Source organism: Pan troglodytes, chromosome 14, assembly GCF_028858775.2.
Source record: "Pan troglodytes isolate AG18354 chromosome 14, NHGRI_mPanTro3-v2.0_pri, whole genome shotgun sequence".
NCBI classification, from domain to species: domain Eukaryota; kingdom Metazoa; phylum Chordata; class Mammalia; order Primates; family Hominidae; genus Pan; species Pan troglodytes.
Window position 1 is genome coordinate 34425872 of NC_072412.2, and position 22300 is coordinate 34448171.

At 32.5% G+C, this 22300-nt stretch overlaps 1 protein-coding gene across 11 annotated transcripts in view; it reads left to right on the plus strand.

The window, feature by feature from the left end:
* The window catches only part of NBEA (neurobeachin), a 708564-nt gene that overhangs the window by 345190 nt on the left and 341074 nt on the right, over window positions 1-22300 (plus strand). For all 11 annotated transcript variants that reach the window (XM_016925167.4, XM_054664886.2, XM_054664889.2 and 8 more), the window contains 2 exons: window positions 3609-3670; window positions 17242-17306. In XM_016925167.4, the coding sequence (XP_016780656.1) occupies window positions 3609-3670; window positions 17242-17306 (127 nt within the window). The remainder of the gene's footprint in view (window positions 1-3608; window positions 3671-17241; window positions 17307-22300) is intronic.

Sequence of the window (22300 nt, forward strand, 5' to 3'; positions counted from 1 at the left end):
GCAGTTTTTTGTTTTGTTTTGTTTTTTAGTGGGGAGGGAGTGTCATTCTGAAAATAGAAATTGACTTCCTACCCCTAGTCAGTGTGAACCCAAAAGAACTGCCAGTTTTTTTGGATAATGGTTTACTCAGCTATATCTGTTTTATTTACTGCCTGGATCTGGACCACCTCAAGTTTGTCCAGCTAATTAATCTTCTCAAGTACTTGTATCTAAGCCACTCAGTGAGCTGACTTCATCTTTCAACAATATAGTTCATAATATATTCAAAAGCACTTAATGGACGGTTTCCTTACTGTTAGAATATCTCCCAAATATACAAGCCTCCTTCCTCATAGGCCCCCACACATTTATTGTTTACATTCCAGGTGTTCATTTTATACTGCTAAGCTGTATGGCTTGCAGTACTGAATCAGTAATTCTGGTTAGAATATTTATTCCAGTGAACATACATATTTTCTGGTGAAAATATTCTATTACTTTGCCTGCACTCCTAACTATATTTTTGTTGGGGAGGCACATATGTACAGCTCCTTTGGGGGCTACTTCTTAATTAACAAGGCACAGATTGTCATGATAGAATAGGAATGCTATAAACAGTCCTTAGTATCATTTCTCCCGTTTTATAACTTGCTTTAAATTATTCCTTTTGTCTTTCAAAACCATATAATTTTCTTTCAATCTTAATCTATCTTTGGTTTTCACCCTAGCCCTCCAGTCCACTTTTAAACACTCTTATAGTCTATTCATCCATCCCCCAAGCTATAAAGGTTTTTTTCAGATTTTCTCTTTGTTCTCTGCTTCCTGTGTACTTTTTGCTTAAGCTATTGCTTTTTGTCCCCTTGTCTGACCACAATAAGCTACTTTCACCAGGAAAACTGTCAAAATCATTCAACTTTGAATTGACCATTACAACCCTTCTCATAATCATATATTGCCTTCTTATTAATGCCAAACTATTTATGTAGCTCTGCAGCAAACAGAATGGGCTTTGAGTTAGATGACCTGAATTTGGGACCCAATTCCACCACTGACTGAATGACACACCTTTGGCTAGCCACCAAGTCTCTTCAATTTTTATGTATCAAATGAGGTAGTAATAACTAGTTTAAACAGTTATTAAGAGATTCAAATGAGTCAGCATATATGTAAGTTATTTGTAAATTCTAAAGCTCTATATAAATTTTATGTAATCTTAATTTGAATTAAAATATGGGCACTTGGGAAGGTATAAATAATAACTTATTACTGTAAACTCCTTAGTACTAACACTGTATTTTGCTCATAAGTGGAGATATCAAATGAGCTAATTTGATTATGAATTTTTTGCCACATACAAAAAGGATACACTCAAACTTTTTGAGACGTACACTTGTAAAATATTTGTCTCGTGCATATACAGCTTAAGAGTTACTTATAGCATCAGTCAGTGGTTGTATTTTCATTATCTCTAGTAAAACATTGAGTTTACCTCTTTTTTTTAAGTAATACTCCCAACCAAAGTGATTATGTAATTTTTGAAGATAGATAGGTCTTTCAAATTTGCCTCTGCTTGTGTTCTCAATGTCACGTTTAGTTTTTCTTTTGCTTTTGGGAGAATCCATTTATTCTTTCTGTCCAAAACTAATTAGACAAAACACATGAGTAATGGTGTGAGGTTCTATGGACTTGAAATCACAATAGCCTTTTACAAAATACTGAGAGCACTGTTTGCAAATTGCAATTTTGTTATTGTGTCAATTTTTTGCCATTCCTTTTGAACAAAGCATTAATGAAGCATTTGTTTATATTTTTCTTATGATGGAATGATGGTATTTGTAAAAAACTATAAATGGTCTTGTTGCATAGGGTTTTTTATAAGTTCATTTTAAAAATTGGTTTCTGAGAAATTAATGCAATTTCATGTTTTTCCTAATTTTACTTCAATTTATTATATATTTAAAAACTCATACACAAAATGTATGTGAATAATTCTTTATATCAAAGCCTTATTGTCTAAATTTACATGAGTTTAATTATGATCCTTTGGCCTTTTACTTGTTTTTTCTTTGTCAGAATTCAAATCTTTGAGTAGTCAACAGGTGATAAATGTCCCATTAATCTTTCTGACTCCCTAGAACCTGAGCATGAGAATTGCTGATCAATTACACCAATTGTCTCGTAAATGAGCTTCTCACATCTGCCTCTTATTTCATTAGTTAACTGTCTGCCCAAATATCTGATAAGATGGAATACTAGTACCTTTTTACAGCTTGTTCTGTCGGTCTGTACAATAAGGAGATAGGGTCGTTAGCAAAATGGGCACAAAAGGGTATTTATCCACTACCTACAATAAATATGCATGCTAGTGTCTAGAAGGCATTTGAGACTGTTTATTGAAATCACCTCAAGAAACAAAAATAACTGGTTTCACTTCGATTTTCCATTTAGCAACAAATAATGTTAAGACCATGGCCTGCCTTACTGTATGATGCTTTTACTAATTACATTTATCATCAAAGGAAGAAAAATGATAGTATTTCTAAAAACTATGAATGTTCTTGTTACACAGAAGTTATTTTTGAAAGAGGAAAAATCTATTTGTTAAATTAATTTTAAAAACAGTGAAAAAATTTAGAAAATATTTTTAAATTACCAAACATCATAATTAACGTACTCTCAACAGTGTTTTTAATACTTGATTACCTCATTCTCTATGTTGGCACTTCGAAAAACTACCAATTAAGATCTGCTTTCTTATATACATTGTTATACAGCAGTCATACTTTTAATTGGAAAAAATCTTGATAACTTCATCAATACATACAAGAATTAATGTTTAAACTGTTTATAGGAAATATACATTCTTAACCTGTAGAATGGGAATAATAATACTATGTCACAGAGTATAATGATAATTAAATGAGACCGTGCACGTAAGGCACTGTGCCAATGTGTTAAATATTGCCCAGCACATACTAAGTGATCAATGAGTAGTAGCCATTATTACATAGACATTATTGCAATCAGTTTTTTTTCTTCTGCTATCTATTTGGGGAGATTGGAGTATAACAGTGAAATATTTTATAAGCATTGCTTGATGTGTTAATCATACATTTTTTATTATTTTAAAAATTATTTAATAACTGATAAGCTATTGAAATTACCTATTTGTAGATTAATTTTGTCTTTTGGAACAAAATTTAGGCAGAACTTCAGTGATTATTGTTCTTTGCTCCAAGGAAACAATCATATAATAAATGTCATTGGAGTAATAGCAGCTATACCTAGCTCATCAATTTTAATAACCTTCCCCACCTTGTTTAAATGTAAGAAATGCCTCAACCAAATAAACAACGAAAGCATGCAGTCAGTTTTCGAGTATTTTCACATCATCTTGTGACAAACCCACAGCCAATATCATACTGAATGGGCAAAAACTGGAAGTGTATCTAAATAGTTTTAAATTATTGCTAAAAATGTATGCCAGGTGAACATTTTCATTCAGTTTACCTTAGGAATTCTATTTAAAAGAGAGTTTTTTTATAAATTAAAATTATATAATGAATTAACTCAGAATGATAATTTCTGCCATTGTAATTTGATTTTGTTTTAACCTTTCTTTGTTGTAGGCCTTGTTTGTATGAAGTCCAGCACATCTGTGGTTGAGCTTGTTATGCTGCTTTGTTCTCAGGTACAAAATCTCATTCACTCAGTTACATTAATATATGAGGATTTTTTGTGACTAATAATAAAAAGTATGTGCAATATATGTGTATGTTTATATATTTTTAAAATTTCCATCTATTATCCCATAGATGGAGAAAATAATTTATGTTGAGTTTTATTGGTATATAGATTATCTTACCATGTAAATATTGACTTATTCTCCCTCTCCCTTCTTCTACTCTTTTTAGCAGTATTATTCTCCTACCCTTTCGATTCTTCCATTGTTTCCTATCATATATATGTATATAAAATATGATATATAAAATATCTTAATTTATAATTTTTAAATGTATTATTAATTATCTTGTTTCTTCTTCTCTTATGTTTGAGATCATGAAAAGTAAGTTTTTAAATTCCATACCCAAAGTGTATGATACAGCTTATTAATGAATGGTCTTTGATATAAGACCTTGCTGCTTTCTCTTTTTTAAATGTAATTTGTATATGTCAGTGTAAATTCTAAAAATCTACTTGAGCTGTTTATCTTTAATAATCAGAATCAAAGATAAATGATAATTGTTGGGTATTGTTTCTTCTTAACAATTACAGGGCAACCAAAAATAAATGTAAACATATTTTCTGATTACTTAAATAGGAACCTATTGGTCTTTCTTCTCACCAGCTCTGTCAAGTCTCCTAGCAGTCCTGATTATCCTGATTATCATATTAGTGTTAAATATTTTTTAATATCAGAATGAAAAAAGAGCTTGTGTGTGTTTGTAATAAGCAGTTATTATCTTTATTCGTAGTTTCCTCAGTAGAAAGAAACATATATCTAAGCTATTCCTAATTACTGGCCTGAGGTTTGCCTAAAGCCACAGCTAACTCGCAAACAAACAACAATATGCTTTCAAGTGATCCTCTAAAACATCAGCAAAACTGAACAAAACAAACGAAAAACTTACCAATTGATTTCAGTTTTCAGGTTTACTTTCTTCAAGAATATATTCCTAGGAAAATCATTAGGCCCAGTTTCCTCTTTATAGCCAGGAACAATATTGATAAGGAAGAGGTTAAAGAAAACAACATCCCTGTGAGGAGGTCATCTGCAGGGCATTTGAAAATTTTGTCACCTACTGTTGAAGTCCTGAGTTCGAGAGACTATCTGGACCTTTTCGATTCATGATGATGCACAGTTCTGTAAAATGCTTTTATGGAAAAATAGCTTAGAATTCCTTCTTCCATAGCCCTGTGTTTCACTGCAGTTCAGAGAAATAAAGAGGAATGTAGCATTAAGATCTAGTGTCTTTGATGGCCTCATCATCTAATCATAGGTTTAACATTACTCATTTGCTGGCTCCAGGAATTCCTGCCATTAAGGGCCCTAGAGATGAAACTTTGCCTCAGATATTGATTGAAAGGAAGAGTGAGAAATTTAAGCTCTCTATGCAGTGCACTTTCTTTCAATGTTTCAGCAAAGCAATATTGTAAACACGCCTCTCGATTTGATTTTTAAGTTGAATTCTTAAAATAATTCAGTGTTTTTAAATATTTTAAGTGTTTAATTGATTAAATGCCCCTCATTTAAGTATCTTAAGAATATATGCTTATTCTTTAAAATAGCTCCCAATTGTTTTTGTTATTTTCTGTTTAACTGAAATAATGCTTTCGACTAAATATTTTTAATGAAACAAATAATCCTCCTTTATTCTTATTCAGGGGGGATAAGTTTACCATTTTACTGTGAAATTAAGCTTCTAGAACTATCTTTGAAGATCATTAATTGCTCCATGAATGTTTAAAATCATGTCTTTAGTTGTAAGGACACACATACCAAAAAATGGACATGTCTTCAAAGTTTCTTAAAATAATGTGCCATTTTTCTATACTACTTAAATTTGAGATGATTTATATCCTATTTTCATCCATTAACAGGGCCACATAGCAGTAACATACCTCTGAAAAGAGAAATAAATACAGTTAATGATGCTGTGGAGATTGCTTGGCATAGCTCTCTCCAAAGCAGTGTTCTTCTACAGCCTTTAATGCATCTCTTGTAGAATGAAGCACAGTCCCTGTAGAATTAGTACAGTTCTGTAGGCCGTCTTTGTGCCAAGGCAGTAGGTAATCCTGATGAATCTTGAAAGCTGCAGAGTTCTGAGTTCTTTTTGTTTTGCTCTACAGACAGCCCTTTGTAAGTCTTGGTAGCTCCGTGTTACTGTCATGACCAGTATTAATACTAATAAAAATAGTTGAAAATCTGAATGAGTAACTTTAAGTTACTATCTTGATATACTATGTGTATATTTTTCCACAGTGAGAAATCCAACTAAGATATTATTCATATTGTAATTTAATGCTGGTTAGAATAAGTTAGAATTCTGCAAATGGAATTTTTAATGTATTTATTTGCATAAAATATGCTTTTCTTTTTCCAAATTTAGACAAGCCATTGAAAGATAAAAATTTTTTGAGAGACCAGGCAGATAAGTATTAAAAAGGGAAAAGAAAATGCAATATTGTGTTTTTTATAGGATTTTGTTTTTCTTTGCTACAACACATTAGATGGCTTTTATTTTTATGCTTCTCATTTTCATTTTGGAAATTTCCTGTTAGCAACTACATATTATTAAGGATATTAGCTTTTCTTTCTTATCTGAGCTCCTGAATAAACTTACTATTCCTAATAGTTTGTGCCCAAAATATGGTCTAAATTTACGTGAGATCATATTACAAGTGTCTGAAGGTACTTGTCAAGGATAATTCAGTTCATATGGGCAAACTTTTAAACTCCAAAGGCTATATCATCCAGTCTACCCCCCAATGTAATTTTTCATCTTTGTGGAAAACATATTTAAGTCTTAAGAAGAAGCTGTTAATATTATCATTCTGATATATTTATCATTCCACAAATACCCAAAACATTTTTGACTGTATTCTGGATTTTTTTCTGATATAGATCTTATGATACAAGTATATTTATTCTTCTTCACTTTTATTTTGTATTAAAGTTGTTAGTAGCATTTTAAAAATTGGTTTCATATCATTTTGAAGTGAAATGAACTAAAGTAAAAAAATTAATATCAAATCAGTGCTTAATTAGGGAGTACAAGGTTTTCTACAGATTCTTCAGTATATCACAGGTCTGATACTATCTTCTATCATAGCTTTTTTAAAAAAGTTTTATAATTAGATATGATTGAAGTGCTTATTCTCTATGTGTGCTTATTGGTTTATTACATTATTTTTTACTGTATTGTGCTCTTTGATGAATAGCAGATTTAGTTTTCAAGTAAACTTCTTTAGGTACTATAATAGTTCCTAATTACTTCCAGATTTTTTAAGGAAGTCTCCATAAGATATACTCCAGGAAAAGTGGACTGATGTTATCCCATAGCATTTCTTTAAGTTTTTATAAGTAAAGCTTAGCAGATGGCACTTGCATTTTTCTGTGGCTTATCTGTCAATAGAAAACATTTTATAAATTGAGAAACTGTACATTTAAAAAATTCTTAGTATTTAAATGCTTTCTGACTGGAGGCAATGATTAAGCAAATGCATGCTTAGTAAGTCATTTCTACTCTTACTGAAAACCTAAAGATGTATAAGTAATATAAAGTAAGAGGCCTGCAAGTCTTAGTTAGGTATCTGTGTATGAAGTCACTAACATGAATTATTTTGTGGTTTGCTTGAATTTACTTTTTTCTAAATACCTCATATACTTAAATAAAAAGAATTTCAGTGACTTCATTGATGTGATCAAAGCATTAACCCAGGACTTCTAAAGACAACACTTGTAAAAGAACCACAACTAAAGAACAATCTTTTTTTTTTTTTTTAATGATTTGGCCTTTGAACATTTACGTTTTTCATTTTTCCTCCAGTGTGATATAGTTGAGTCAAATAGTACAAAAGAAAAAATATACTTTTCTTCTGAGGCTGAGTTACAAAGACATAGATAAGAGAACATAGAGGCCTATTAAAAAATATTCATTGTAAGTACTCAGTAGTGAAAGGATTTTTGGTGTGTATAGTAAGAAGATTTCAAATATAAGGAAACCAGGGATGGAGTAGATGTTTTTTCCCCATTGTCTTCGGAAATATCATGAAATTCTAATTATCATGATGAAGTTATGTCACATTTAATTTGGTAGTTAGTTATTTAGTGACTACATTTTTTAAACATTTTAATGGTTACTGAAGACTTACACATTGTTCCATTTCTCACGTTTAATGTTATCTGTGAAACTTGCCAGTTTTGCTGCTGAATTTGAATTCAATTAAGAACAATAAAAAATTATGACCTGATACTTAAAACTGAATACAAATGAGCAGTTACCTTTGTATGGTTCAGTAAATGGGTCCTATGTACCAACAATAAGATTGTCATGGAAAAGTTTATTGAGGTGAACTAAAAATGAGCCCTGAAGATGCAAGGTATCCTATTCAGCATAAGCAGAGGAGAATTGGGCTGAAGAAACAGCCTGAGCCCTGTTTCTTCAGAAACCTGAGGTCTGGAGAGGAATGAGTCTGTTCAGCAGTGTCTAATCATTTGGCCTCCCTGGGCCACACTGGAAGAAGAATCATCTTGGGCCACACATAACATACACTAACACTAATGCAGCCAATGGGCTGCAGGTTGGACAAGCTTGTGTTACATGCTCAAGCCAATTACCACCCTCATTTATAGCACATCAGAAATTAAGTAGCCATATGTGATTAAGGTCAAGGGATAGCAAAAACAATTTTTTTAAGAAATAGAAAATTAAAAAAAAATAGCAGAAATTAAGTGGCCAGGCAATGCATAATATTTATTTATCTAGGGTATTATCCATTTCCAGGCAATGTGTAATCCAATACCTTCCTCAAGAGTATTTTTCATATAAAATATTGTAGTGTGTTAATAGTATAGAATTAAGACTAGTAAGAAATGTCTAACTTTTAAACAGTATTGGATAGTTCATGATCATTGACTATAGATTCTGTTTTTAGAAGAGCCACTTTTTCATTTTCTAATATCTAAGAAATCCCTGCCTTTTTCTCTAGATGGTGGGTGACCCCACCTCTTATCTGTGATATAATGTCATTTCCAAGTTAAAGGGGTCAAATTTGGGCATTTAATTTTTTTGGAGTGTCTATGTTATATAATCTTTATTGCCATAAAAGTTTGTAGTATGTCCTAAAGTATAAATAAAAGTTAAACAGGAAGGTGAAAATACAGTGAGGCATAAAGATTATAGTCAACTCAGATAACAATATTTAAAATTATTAGAGAATATGGAGAAAGTTATATACTGAAAATGTAGACATTTTAAAGGAAAAAGAGTATCAGTAGAAAATAATTGGGAAATCTGTATTTAATATATCTTGGGGAGAATCAGTACAGAACAGATTGCAACAGGAAGACAGACTCTCTGTTATATGTTCAATTACTTATAGCATTCCTGGATGAAAATTTAATCAAAGATTTAAAGAGCATGTAATTCAAATTACTTTTGATTAGTTCTATGAGATATTTTATTGTTGAATTCTTTTTTTAAACTCTTAGAGAAGTTAGCAGGTATAAGAAATTTTGAGTCAGTCTCTTTTATGTTATAAAATATTTTTTCTAAGCTACCTGTGATACATACAATACTCACACATCACATAACACTTATATATAACAACTTAGCACATATCCACCTCAAATTATAGAGGTAATAGTTTATGAATCAACAAAAAGTTCTGACCTCATCTGTTAGAAATGATACACTAAGCCTGATCGCGGTGGCTCACGCCTGTAATCCCAGCACTTTGGGAGGCCAAGGCAGGTGGATCATGAGTTCGGGACCAGCCTAGCCAACATAGTGAAACCCATCTCTACTAAAAATACAAAAATTAGCCGGGCATGGTGGTGGGCACCTGTAGTCCCAGCTACTCAGGTGACTGAGGCAGGAGAATCTCTTGATCCCGGGAGGTGGAGGTTGCATTTAGCTGAGATTGCACCACTGCACTCCAGCCTAGGCGACAGAGCGAGACTCAGTCTCAAAAAAAAAAAAAAAAATGATAAAAAAGAACAACAGTCTTTTTTTTCTCATGTCTAACTTCTCATAATTCTAATAAAATTGAGGGGAAAAAGAAATCAATAACCCTAGGCCATCTGCAGGATCATTTTTAAGAGTGTTTAATGTCTGTGACAGAAGAGAAGGAATGTAGAATATTCTGAATCCCTGAATCCCTGACACTAAGCCCACCTCCCTGACCTAAAATTTCTGTCCATACTTTGTCTCAAAATTCACATTTCCCTTTCTCCCAGTATTTTGGTTTATTTTTCTTTAATCTTTATTTTCCTGTGTCTACATTGTATAAGTTTTTCAAACAAATTACAACAACTTCGAAAAATAGTGAAAACTATATATATATTTCACACTTTTACCTCTAGTATACATTCTCTTTTTTGGTGGTAAATTTTCTTCATTTTTGTCTTACGCATATTTCAATATGCTTTATTTTTATTAGCCATCATATAATAAGTAGTTTTCTGTATCCTCTTTTTTGTTACCTTGTACATTTCCTCATGATCATTTTTTCTGTGGTTTCGTTGTTTAAATAATTAGAGACTCACAGGAAGTTGCAAAAATAGTACACAGAGTCCCATGTACCCTTCCCTCAGCTTCCTCCAATAGTAACATCTTACATATAACTGTAGTAGAGTATAAAAACCGGAAATTGATATTAATGTAGTACTGCCAACTAGATGATAGACATTATTCAGCATTCTCTATTTTTTACATGTGTTCATTTGTATGTGTATGTAACTCAATACAATTTTATTCCAAGTATTAATGAAACCAACATGGTTGTTCCTGTACCTCATATCTTCCCAATTATTTCAAACTCTTTTATTTCACGAAGCCTTTCTGTATTATTATTGTTATAAGGTTCTAATCTCTCCATCATTCCCTTAGCATCTGAGTGCATAAATCTAGATGACAAATATAGGTATCTTTTTATATGTTTTAATTGGATGCTCTTATATGTGATTAAGGTATGATTTTCTTTATCTACCACATTTCAAGTTCCATTAGAATAAGCTGCATTTCTAGTATTTCCTTTCTTTTTGAAGAATTCTATTCTGCCAATGGAGAAAATAAGTATTGTATAGTCTCAATATATTTAATTAACATTTATGAAGAGCATTTAAAAGCATACATTGTTTATTTACAACAATCCAGAAGAAAAGACTACTTAAGGATGACACAGAACTTTGCAGTTTTGTGAAGTCACTTTATGGATGTTATTCATTTCAATTATGCTACAAATTTACACCATACTAAAGATCACTTTATTTTTCTATTGCCTTCTGTTGTGCTTACCACTGTGTCTTCCACTCCTAGTATAAATATCCAGCATATAGTATAGGTAGTTATTAATGACATTTTGAGTTATTTTATAAATAAAAAGGAATATATATTAGCTAAGGTGATTTGTTATTTATTTTTATTGTGATAAAATACATAAAATGTAAAATGTGCCATTTTTACCATTTTAAGTATACAATTCAGTGGCATTAATTAAATTCACAATGTTATGTAACCATCAACACTACAATGTGAAGGTTAGGGAGGCCAGTCCCCCTACACAGTCAGAAATATGCATATAACTTACTCCCCAAAACTTAACTACTGATAGCTTAGTACTAGTGACCACAGCCTTACCAATAACATAAGCCATCAGTTAACACATGTTTTCTACGTTATATGTATTATGCATTGTAATCTTACAGTAAAATAAGCTAGAGAAAAGAAAATGTTATTAAAAATATAGATACATAGCCTGTGTGTGTGTGTGTCTGTATATGTGTGTATGTATATATATATATATATGCTTCTTTTTTTAATTTTAATGTAGTCCAAAAGTACAAGAAGCTGTTTCAGAGGTCCAGAATATAGTAGGTCTTCAAACAAATGTCAGCTAATTATGTGTCAGAGATTCTTGTACTTAGTTAAAAATTATGATCTCTAAATTTCTCTACAGCACTAATGTTCTTATACTGGCTTCCACAACTATTGCTGCATGATCATTTATGAATAAAATATGAAATATTTAATATAACTTAGTACCTATTTCTAAATCTTAAACTACACATTTGAATGTGAGAAACTTTTTAACAACTCAAACCTAATATATAAACATGAGTGTTGTATATACTCATAGAATATGCTCTCTTTAAAAATATCTTGTAAAAGTCTAGACTTTTTTATTACAAACACAAATACAAATACATGCACTCATTTTATAATAATAAGATGTGTCCAATTTGAAACATAATTTAGTGATCACCTAAAGTCCTGGAAGCCTGCTTATGTTTATATGATACGCCAACTTTTCCTTAAGTAACCAACTAAATATATTTCAGTATTTCCTAATTTTTTTTATGGTTGACTATTATATCGGTAATCTTCTCTTTGAATTGATCATTCATTATTCATTTCTTACATTCAGTTTTTCCTGTAATACTTTTAATAAGATCTTCATAAAAATAAGAAATGAAAATGAAATAAATGGTACTTTAAATACTTCACATATATATTTTCAGTAATTATGTATGTTTTATATACATCGAAAAAAATTCTCATCTCTATTTTCACCCTACAGAGTGTTTTTTTCACTTCACTCCTTATACTCAGACTTCAACTTACAGCACAGAATTTCTAAACATGCCAGTTATAATGAACATTCACTTTGAAAATTTTAAGAAACACACCTATGTATTTTAGTGACAGATAATGATAAATAGATATTAAAGATATCAGAAATATAAAATCAATTCTGGAATTCTTGAAGACTTAAGATATCAATTTACTCTACCATTTTTCCTTGTAATTTTTTTATATATTCAAAACTTTTATGATGGATTGATCTCTAAGGACATTAAATTGGTTTATTTAATTGTATACAAAGAAGAGGGAATGAAAAATGTACATTGAGTTGACATAGATGAGGAGAAACTGATGGGGAGCATTATGTTTTGGATCTGAGATTTCTTCGACTAGTCCATCTAACTACCATAAAGCAATTGTGAAGAGAACATAGGGATTTTATCGTCATCCTTCTGGAACTTATTTGCCTTCAAAGTGTTTAGTTTCAAAGGGTCCTTAACATGAGATCCAGTTCCCTGAAAAAGTCCTTCATCTTGAGGAAATTTTATGCATCCATGCTGAAGAGTTAAAAAATTGTGGCAAAACTATCTAAAGACTTGGCAGCTCTCTGCAGGCATTCAAACCCAAAGTTAAGTATTGTCCCCATGAAAACAAAAGGTTGTTCACTTATTTTTTCAGCAGAAAAGTGCGTATATGTCTATGTAGGTGTGTTTTCTCAAATGGCAAAAAATTCTGGAATAATTTGTAAGATAAGACTTTAAAATATGCCTTTTTCCTGTCATTGCCAAGAGCTTGTTGTTGATGAAATGACAGTAAATTATTCTTATGCCTTTGCATGTGTTTTCATGTATCTGTGTGCCTTGTTTTAAGCAAATTCTCTAAGTTTATGTATTTGTCAGAGAGAATTGTTAGAGTGCTAGGACAGGGACTAAAGTTGTCTTCCATGTCCACCTCTATCCCATTTTTTAACTTTCAAGGTAGCTTATATCTCAGCATCCACAACAAACAAATACCATTTCTCCTCTATGCTATGTACTTTTCTTGTCACAAAGTTTTATTTATCTCTCCTTTCAATATTTTATCCAATTATTTTTTGAAGCTCTTAGAATCAGTTACATAGTAATATGCACTTAAGAAGTATTTTTTGAAATTAGCCGGGCATAGTGGTGCACGCCTGTAGTCCCAGCCACTCAGGAGGGTGAGGCAGGAGAATCGCTTGAACCCGGGATGTGGAGGTTGTAGTGAGCCGAGATCGAGCCACTGCACTCCAGCCTGGGTGACAAAGCGAGACTATTTTTTGAAATTATAAAAAGAAATGTGCATCAGTGTAAAAGAATATAATCATTGCCTACCCAAGTTTGTTACAAAAATTCAGAACCATGTGTATCTCATTTACTTCACACACATGTGTAAATAAAATAATACAAATATAAAAAATTCCATTTCAGAGGCAATGTTTCATGATTAATAAAAGTAACATTAACTGATGAGAAGATGATGTAGGATTTATCCCATTTCCTATTTTCAGAGTTTTAAAACTATTTCGTTTACAAGCTTTAAGATTTGTTTCATTGCTATCATAAATTCTTAGACCTTACTCCTATGGAAAAGGGCGATAGAAATAGAAATTTTTAGACCTGACTCCTATGGAAAGGGGCAATAAGAAGCATAAATTCTTGTCATAGGTATTGCACTTTTCCATAGGAGTCAGGCCTAAAAATTCATCGGTAGCTTAGGATAACCAATGGAGAAGATGCCCTTTGTTACACTTTTCCTATAGGATACATTTTTCTTCTCATTCCGTTTTTTTCTTTATACTTATGCATTTTTGTTTGCCACTTAATACTGTGTATTGTTGTCTACCTAGGATGTAAAGGGATTGGGCTTCTCAACTAAATATGGTAAAAAAAATTATCTTTGCCACTTTTACAACTGTCATTCACAAATTATTAAACATGCTTTAAAAACCACATGCAATCCTAACATTTTCTGAGGAGGAAAATATACTTTATCTTGTGAAGAATATTTTATAGTCCCTTTTCTGTCTCTCATTTAGTAGGTGAAAAAAAATAAACTTCTGTTTTCTTCATTGACCACAACGAGAGTCCACAATATGTTTTTTTTTTTAATTTTACTTCAAGTTCTGAGATACATGTGCAGAACATGCAGGTTTGTTACATAGGTATACATGTGCCGTCGTGGTTTGCTGCACCTGTCAACCTGTCATCTAGGTTTTAAGCTCCGCATGCATTAGGTATTTGTCCTAATGCTCCCCCTCCTCTTTCCCCAACCCCCCAACAGGCCCCAGTGTGTGATGTTCCCCTCCCTGTGTCCATGTGTTCTCATTGTTCAACTCCCACTTATGAGTGAGAACATGCGGTGTTTCATTTTCTGTTTCTGCATTAGTTTGCTGAGGAATACCTTCTCAGCCTAGATATTTGATCCTCGTTTTGTTTATACTTCTTAGGAGACTTTGCCTAATGTTATGCCTTACTCAATATTTCTATGTAAATAATTCCGAATTTCACATTCTTTTTTGATATACCATTGCCACCGTAAATCCAACAAATTCAGACAACAGTGTTTGTGATTTTCCCCAAATGTATTCTTCAGTATTTTCATAATAATATTACCATTATCCTGGTCATGTACATTGAAAACTTAATAATTTTTTTATCTCAACTTCTCTACATCAGCTCTTAAATTCAGATTCTCATCTAGTCTCGGCATCTCTTCTTCGTAACATCTCTTATTTTTTATTCCCTATTTGAAATACTCATTTAGACTCCTAATATTTCTCTTGTGGAAAGGCATGTAACAACAATCTCCTACAATTTCCTCTGGCTCAAAACTGACAAATTACTCTTCTAAAACACTGATTTATTGAATGAAGTCTTGTGATCATATACTTTCATTGGCTTTCTCAAACTTTAAACTGTAATGTCCTTAGCTTAGCTCAGACTTACTTCTACTGTTCCTCCATCAAAGGTTGTAAATTAGTACATCTCATTGGCTGTATGCAGATTCCATATAATTTTAGATTGATTCAAAGATAATTTTCTCTTGATTTTTTTAGACAAGGCATAATTTGGGATGCACATGTTATACCTAGATATGTACTCTGTGAAATATCTTACCGAAAAATCTTATTCATGTTAGAAGTTTATGGTGACTAAAGAGTCTTAGTGTACAAACACTATAACAGAAAATCAGGTGTAAGAAGTTGTAAGAATCTAGTCTTCATAGTGGCATGGGTCTTCGTATGTAAAAATAAATTTTCTCTTTAAGTTAATATCCCAATGAATATGAAGTATTTCGGAGAAATGTACATGTTTTGTAGGATCCTGATTTCCAATAAATACAGAATATAGAATGAGAATAACAAAGAGGCTTTAAATTTTGTAAACATTTGGGAAAAGAAATTTTCTGTAATTGTTTTATACAGAAATGGTTTGAAAGTTTCAGTAAGTTCTGTACAATGGAATAGCAATCTTGTCATTTGGATAAATTTTAGTTAAAGATTATGATAGCTAGAACCCAGTGGCTTTGTACTATCCCCAAGTTACCATATCTCTTTTCACTAGTTGTTGATTTTCTCTCCTTGGGAGATTCAGGATTTGTTATTCTATAATTCAGCACACATTTACTTAGAGCAGAGAATATTTGTATACACACAAGTACCTACTTTGGGGGACCATATTTATTTTCAGAATGAGTGTAAAGCCTTTAAAGGGAAAGGGATCAGGAGTAGAATGAAGGGTTGATACAGAGACTGTGTTTTTTGCGAAGTTGAACCCATGGCCAGGGCAGCTGATCACCTCTGTACAACCAACACCTTATTAGAAAAATCATGGGGGGAAAAATCTATAGAGGAGGGCCATGACTGGTCAATAAAGATTATTCTATTAAAATGCATTAGGGAACTTTGAGGAGTATTTAGTTATAGAACCATTGGAAGGGATATAATTTTCAATCCAAAACACTGCTATTTACCATATATAATATATATATATATATATATATGCACACACACACACAGATATATATATATTTTAATATATATGTATATATATTGAAACCCCATATATATATTTAACCCCAAATATATATATTTAAATATATATTTAAAACCCCAAAATATGTATATATTTAAAACCCCAAAAATAGAAATCACTAGCATAAACCAAAAACAGTATATAAATTATATTCTAAATGTGCTTTAGGAACAGCATAAAATAAGCATATGCTTTTCTAATTCAAAATACTTGATTATAATCACTTATGTTGCTAATGATGAGCCTTGCCTTGAGAACTGCCAAATTCACAAATTTAATCTAAATTAGCAGAGATTACATAGTTATCTATTACATATTTAACCATAGGTTTACTATTTTTTTTTTTACAATTTTCAAAAAAGTTAATTTGTAACTTTTTTCTAATTAGCATTAAATAATTAGCATTAAGTAATTTGGAATGTACATATAACTAGAACATTGCACTTCCAAGTCAATTTAAATATGTTAATGTTTCTAATAGTTTATATTTCTAGTATTCATTTTATTATCTTAATGTAAAATTTCTATATGAGGAGCTAAACTTTTCTATCCCAAATATTTCTAGTCCTTGTGTAGTCACATTAGGCCTCTTTTGGTCATTTGCTGTCTTTTGGAAAGAAGCTTTGTGCTCAGAGCCCCTTATACCTGCAGTCTCACCTATTCCATCTCAGTTTGCATCCAGCCTGAAATTTTCTGGTGAATCAAAAGCACCTTATAAACTAAGTGATAAAACTAAAATTTGATTTTTTACAAAATAATATTTATTACAAAATCTTGTAAAGACATTTGGAAATAATATAATGTGGAAGTTATTAACAATATCAACATGATCCTTAAACCAGAAGTTACTTTCATTAAATGTTCACTTTTGTCACGTTTGTTTTGGTTTCTCCTTTTAGGAATGGCAAAACTCTATTCAGAAGAATGCAGGACTTGCATTTATTGAGCTCATCAATGAAGGAAGGTAATTAATTTTACAATTTTGGACAACTAGTCAGTGTACATTTTATTCCACTGGGCAATTGCTCTTTCCTACCATCTGTTCCAAAAATGTAGAAGAAAATGTCTTTTAGTTAAATAATTTATCACACAGGTACTTAATTAATCTTTAACAAAGTTTAAAATGCTAAACATTTATTTTTGAAGAAAAAGCCGTGCATGAAATAAAGGGACAAACCTTATAAGGTTTGGTGAGATCTGAAGTACATTTTACTGAGTAGTAAAGTTGTTTTACACAGATCAAGTGAACCCAATCTGCAATCCCATCTGCCACTCCATCTGTTTTCAGAGCAGTGCTCAGTGTTTACTCCTTCAGCTTCTCCTCAGTCCATGTGAAACAGTTTTATCTGAACATGTCATGCATTCAATGTCCAACTGAAAATGTGAGGGATATTAAATATAGCAAATATATCTGCCTCAGTTAGAAATTTGTATATTCTATTATTAAAACAGTAAGTAAGATTACATTTGAACCCATTATTATATTTACCATTTTGTGGTAAATAGTTGTTAATTATTATTTTTGCAGTGCTTTATTGGCAGTGGACACATTAAAACAGATGTAGCTGTCACCATGTGACATATATAGCTTCTATCAGCCCAAGACCTGCAAGCTTTACAACTTGAATTTCTTGTATGATATAGTGCATTCTTTGGAATATGATGATTATTTGGCATGACCTATTTATTTCATATTTGAAACCAGCTTTCATTAGATTAATGAGGAAATAATGCTTACTCTATATAAAATTTATCTTTTCAAGTAGGGGAGTCATGAAAGAATAGTCCTTGAAAATTAGTTTCTATATGGTATAGATACCCAATTTTTAAAAATTAAATATCACTTAGTATTATTCATTTTTTATCACTGTATTATATTTTGAGAAATATCTTGTTTTTATAACAATTTATCTTATTTTTTATTTCTCATTTTGATATTTTGTGACCTAATCATGTTAGCCAGTAGTACAGATCTAAAATTTAAAATAAGCTTTGCATTCACTGCAACACCAAAGATGCAGGAAAATATCAGTTTTCTTTTATAACGCAAATAGTGTTTTACATAACAGCACTCACCATGTCTTACAGAGTTTCACTGTGATAAGAGTTACTAATAATTATTATCCATTTTCAGGTGACGAATAAACAGAATAAAACTATTTACTAAGGCTAATCATTGTCATTTCAGTTTTAGAAATAACTCTCAATGACATATCCACAATTATTTTGTTTCAACTGCGAAGTAAAAAATATATATATATATAATTATTATTATCAGTAACTCTCCTAAGAGTTATCAGAATTGAACCTCTAAACACTTAAATTAAAATTATAGTAATAGGCTTCGAAAAGGAAGGGGGTGGAAAATTTGCTAATATCAGAGATTTTAAGCTTCTGATAATGCTTTTGGCAGTCAGTGGTAGAATTTGGGATTTGCTTTATATTAGGAAAGGTTAGAAATAAAGAAAGTAGTCACAATTTAAAAAAAATTTTCAATCTAGGTTGGGTGCAGTGGCTCACGCCTGTAATCCCAGCACTTTGGGAGGCCAAGTTGGGTGGATCACCTGAGGTCAGGAGTTTGAGACCGGTCTGGCCAACATGGTGAAACCCCGTCTCTACTAAAAATACAAAAATTAGCCAGTTGTGGTGGCAGGTGCCCGTAATCCCAGCCACTCAGGAGGCTGAGGCAGGAGAATCACTTGAGCCCGGGAGGTGGAGGTTGCAGTGAGCCAAGATCGTGCCATTGCACTTCAGCCTGGGCGATGAGAGCGAGATTTCGTCCTCCTACCAAAAAAAAAAAAAATTCAACCTATAATAATCTCTGAAATTCTGTCCATTATGTTCTCTGTGCTCTCCTAAATTTCTGTTTCTACTCTTCATAGGACTCGTTCTTCCAAATAAATATGATTTTGGAATAAGGATTCAAACATGAATAGCTGTAAATATATAAGAACAAATCATGTATGCATGAGTGCAGCAAATGTCTGTTCAGCACCCACTACATGTCAAATACTATTATAAGAGTTAGGAATAGAGTTAGGAATAAGATATAAATGATTCCAGTTTCTTGAGGAAAGGCAAACGTTAGATGAACACATACAGTAATACAAGGATACTGTGATAAAAGTGGTATAGGGAATGATGCAATCGTACCGCAGAATACTTTACCTAGTCTGGAGGGATGCATTCCACTGAGTGGTGGGATTATCAAGGTTTTCAAAAGAGTACTTACCCAAAGGAATGCCATTTGAGAGATCATTAGGAGATAGCCAAGTGAGAAAAAAAAGTAGAAATACAATTATTGGCAGAGGGAATTGTATAGTGCAGAGGACTAGGGGCAAGAGAATAGTGAGACATGTTACTGGAGAGCTATTTTCAGTCAGCCAGCAGCTATTTAAATGCATGTTGTATGCCAGCCACATGGAGGCACAGGTCATTGGCAAAGGTCATGCCATGAAACTGTGCAAAGGATACTGGAGAATAACTGAAAATGTTTAGGTGTGGCCTGCAATGTGGAGGGTTTCACGGGCTCAAGACTTGAAGCAATACCAATCTGAGGTTCAGTAATCTTGTTGAAGAATATGGTGTCATAGACTAATAGTAGCTGTGAGGATGGAAGAAGTGAACAAATTTGAAGTATCTTTTGGAAATTAAGTCACTATGATTGCTAATATATTGGATGGAAGAGGGGAAAGAAGGAATCAAGGATATTTTGATGTCAGCTTTAGTAACTAATAGTTTACAGTATAAGTATAATTCACTTGGCTAGGAGAGTACAGAAAGCGAGGTTTGAGTTGAGAGTTTTTCACTTTTGGGTTACACTGAACTTGTGGTACCAGTGAAATATCCAGGTGGAGATGTTCAATAGGCATGGGCATTTGAGTATTGAGCTCTCCAAAGAGAGAGCTGGCATGGAGATTTAGACTTATGAGTCTCCAGGTTATTCGTGGTAAACTGTAGAAAGGATTCAGATGTGATGCTCAGAGAGAGTGAATAGAGTGAGTGGAGAACCAGAGGCCCTGCTTTTACTCCTGTTTCTGCTGGGAATCCTCTTCTCCCACATCTTGACACAATTGGTTGTTTCTTGACTTTGAGGAATCAGCTTAAATGCCACCCTCTCACAGAGGCTCCCCTGACTATCTTATATGGTTGTTACACTCCCATGACATAATCCTCTTTTAACACATAATAACATCATCTCAAATGATCTGCTCTGTTTGCTTGTTTACATCTATTTCTCCTGCTAAAATGTGTTTTCCTTAAGATCTTGTGTCTTATTCATCGTCTTATTTGCTGCTATATCTCTATATTCTGGAATAGTGCCTAGCATGTAGTTAGCATGCTAATGAAATATTTATTTATTTGCCCTGTTAAATGAATATTTATTGAAAGCATAAAGAAAAGAATGGTGAGTGGAATGTTTAAGGAAGAATGTATGGTCAAAAAGAGGATTTTTAAGTTAGTACTAAAGGGACCACTGGGTTCAGCCACAAGGAGGTCATGATGATCTCATCCAAACTTAATGCTGGTGAACACCTGTGTGCTAAAGAAGCTGGGTGTAGATCCAAATCCTACCCTATTAGAGCTTACAGTCTAGTGCGGGCAACAGCGTTAGATTAAGTAATTGCAAGTTTAATAAATATGTGAAGGACAACTAGAGGATGCTATGGGAGCAGGCAACTGAGAGAGGTATTTTTTGAAAAAGTGATGATTTACCTAGAGTAGAGGGACAGAAGCCAGGTTGCTTTGAGTTGAAGAGCTAGCCCAAAATGAAATACAGACAGCAAGTACTTCGCTAAAGAAATTTGGCCAAGAAAGGGAAAGATAGAATGGTTGCTGTAGGTGAATAAGGTTTAAATTTGGAGAGAGGGGTTACTTTTTAGAAAGAAGAACCTATTTTTCAATTTTGATGGAAAAAAGCAATATGGTGGGAGGGAAAGAAGGCAATATTGACAGCATAAACTCTCTGAGAGGGGTGCATTGAGATAGAAGGATTGGCCTTTAGTGGAAGAGCACTGAGAAAGGGTGAAGACAATTAAATTGGTGGCAGAATTCAGAAGAGATTTCATATGATGCCTTCTGTCTATGAAGTGGCAGGTAGGGTCATTTGCTGAGAATAAAAGAAATTGGGAGAGGGTATATACTATCTTTAGAAAAGTAAAGAATACTGAATATAGTGATTGTAAAAGAATAGAGAAGAGAAAAAACTAAAGAAACCTCGGAGGCTTGCCAGGCAATTTGGGGGAGCCAATTGAGGTTGCTGTCTTTGATAGTGTAATGTTTTCTTCAGCAGTTCACAGTTCAGAGAAGATAGGCATTTGCTTTAAGACATTGACTTCTCTTACTTTAGTGAAAATAATCTTTTCACTGAGGACCAACCCCTTCCTACCCCTAATCTGGATTAGGTGCCTTTCTCTGTTCTCCCAGTACCTCAATTTTTCCCTGATTTATATTTACCTATCTATAGTGTTTATTTGTAGTGGATTTTTTATGGCTATTCCACAATGCATAGTATAATACATAGTATCCATATGTTAATTCTACTGAGTTCAAATATCAGTTCTCCCATTGATAAGCTGTTAGACTACAGGCAAGTCATAATCTTCCTCTGACATTGTTTCTCATCTGTAGAATACTGTAGCACCTTTCTTGCTCAGTTTCCCTGAAAGTTCAAAATAATATATATGATATTTATTACAGCTGCTGTAAGTCCTTAAAATGGAAGTTTTTACTTTTGTTATTACATATAATATGTATTCAGAATTTTGCTTATTCCCACCTTTAGTTTGGATCATTTCTTTCAATTTAGACTTTTCTCTTTCACAAGCATGAACTGGGACTTCTGGTTCAAAAAGTCATCTTTAGGTAGCTGGGATGCACTTCCAGTAAAAAGCCCAAAATTACTCTGTTTATCTTCCTACTGTATGTTGATGCCCATTATGTGCGAAGCACAAATTA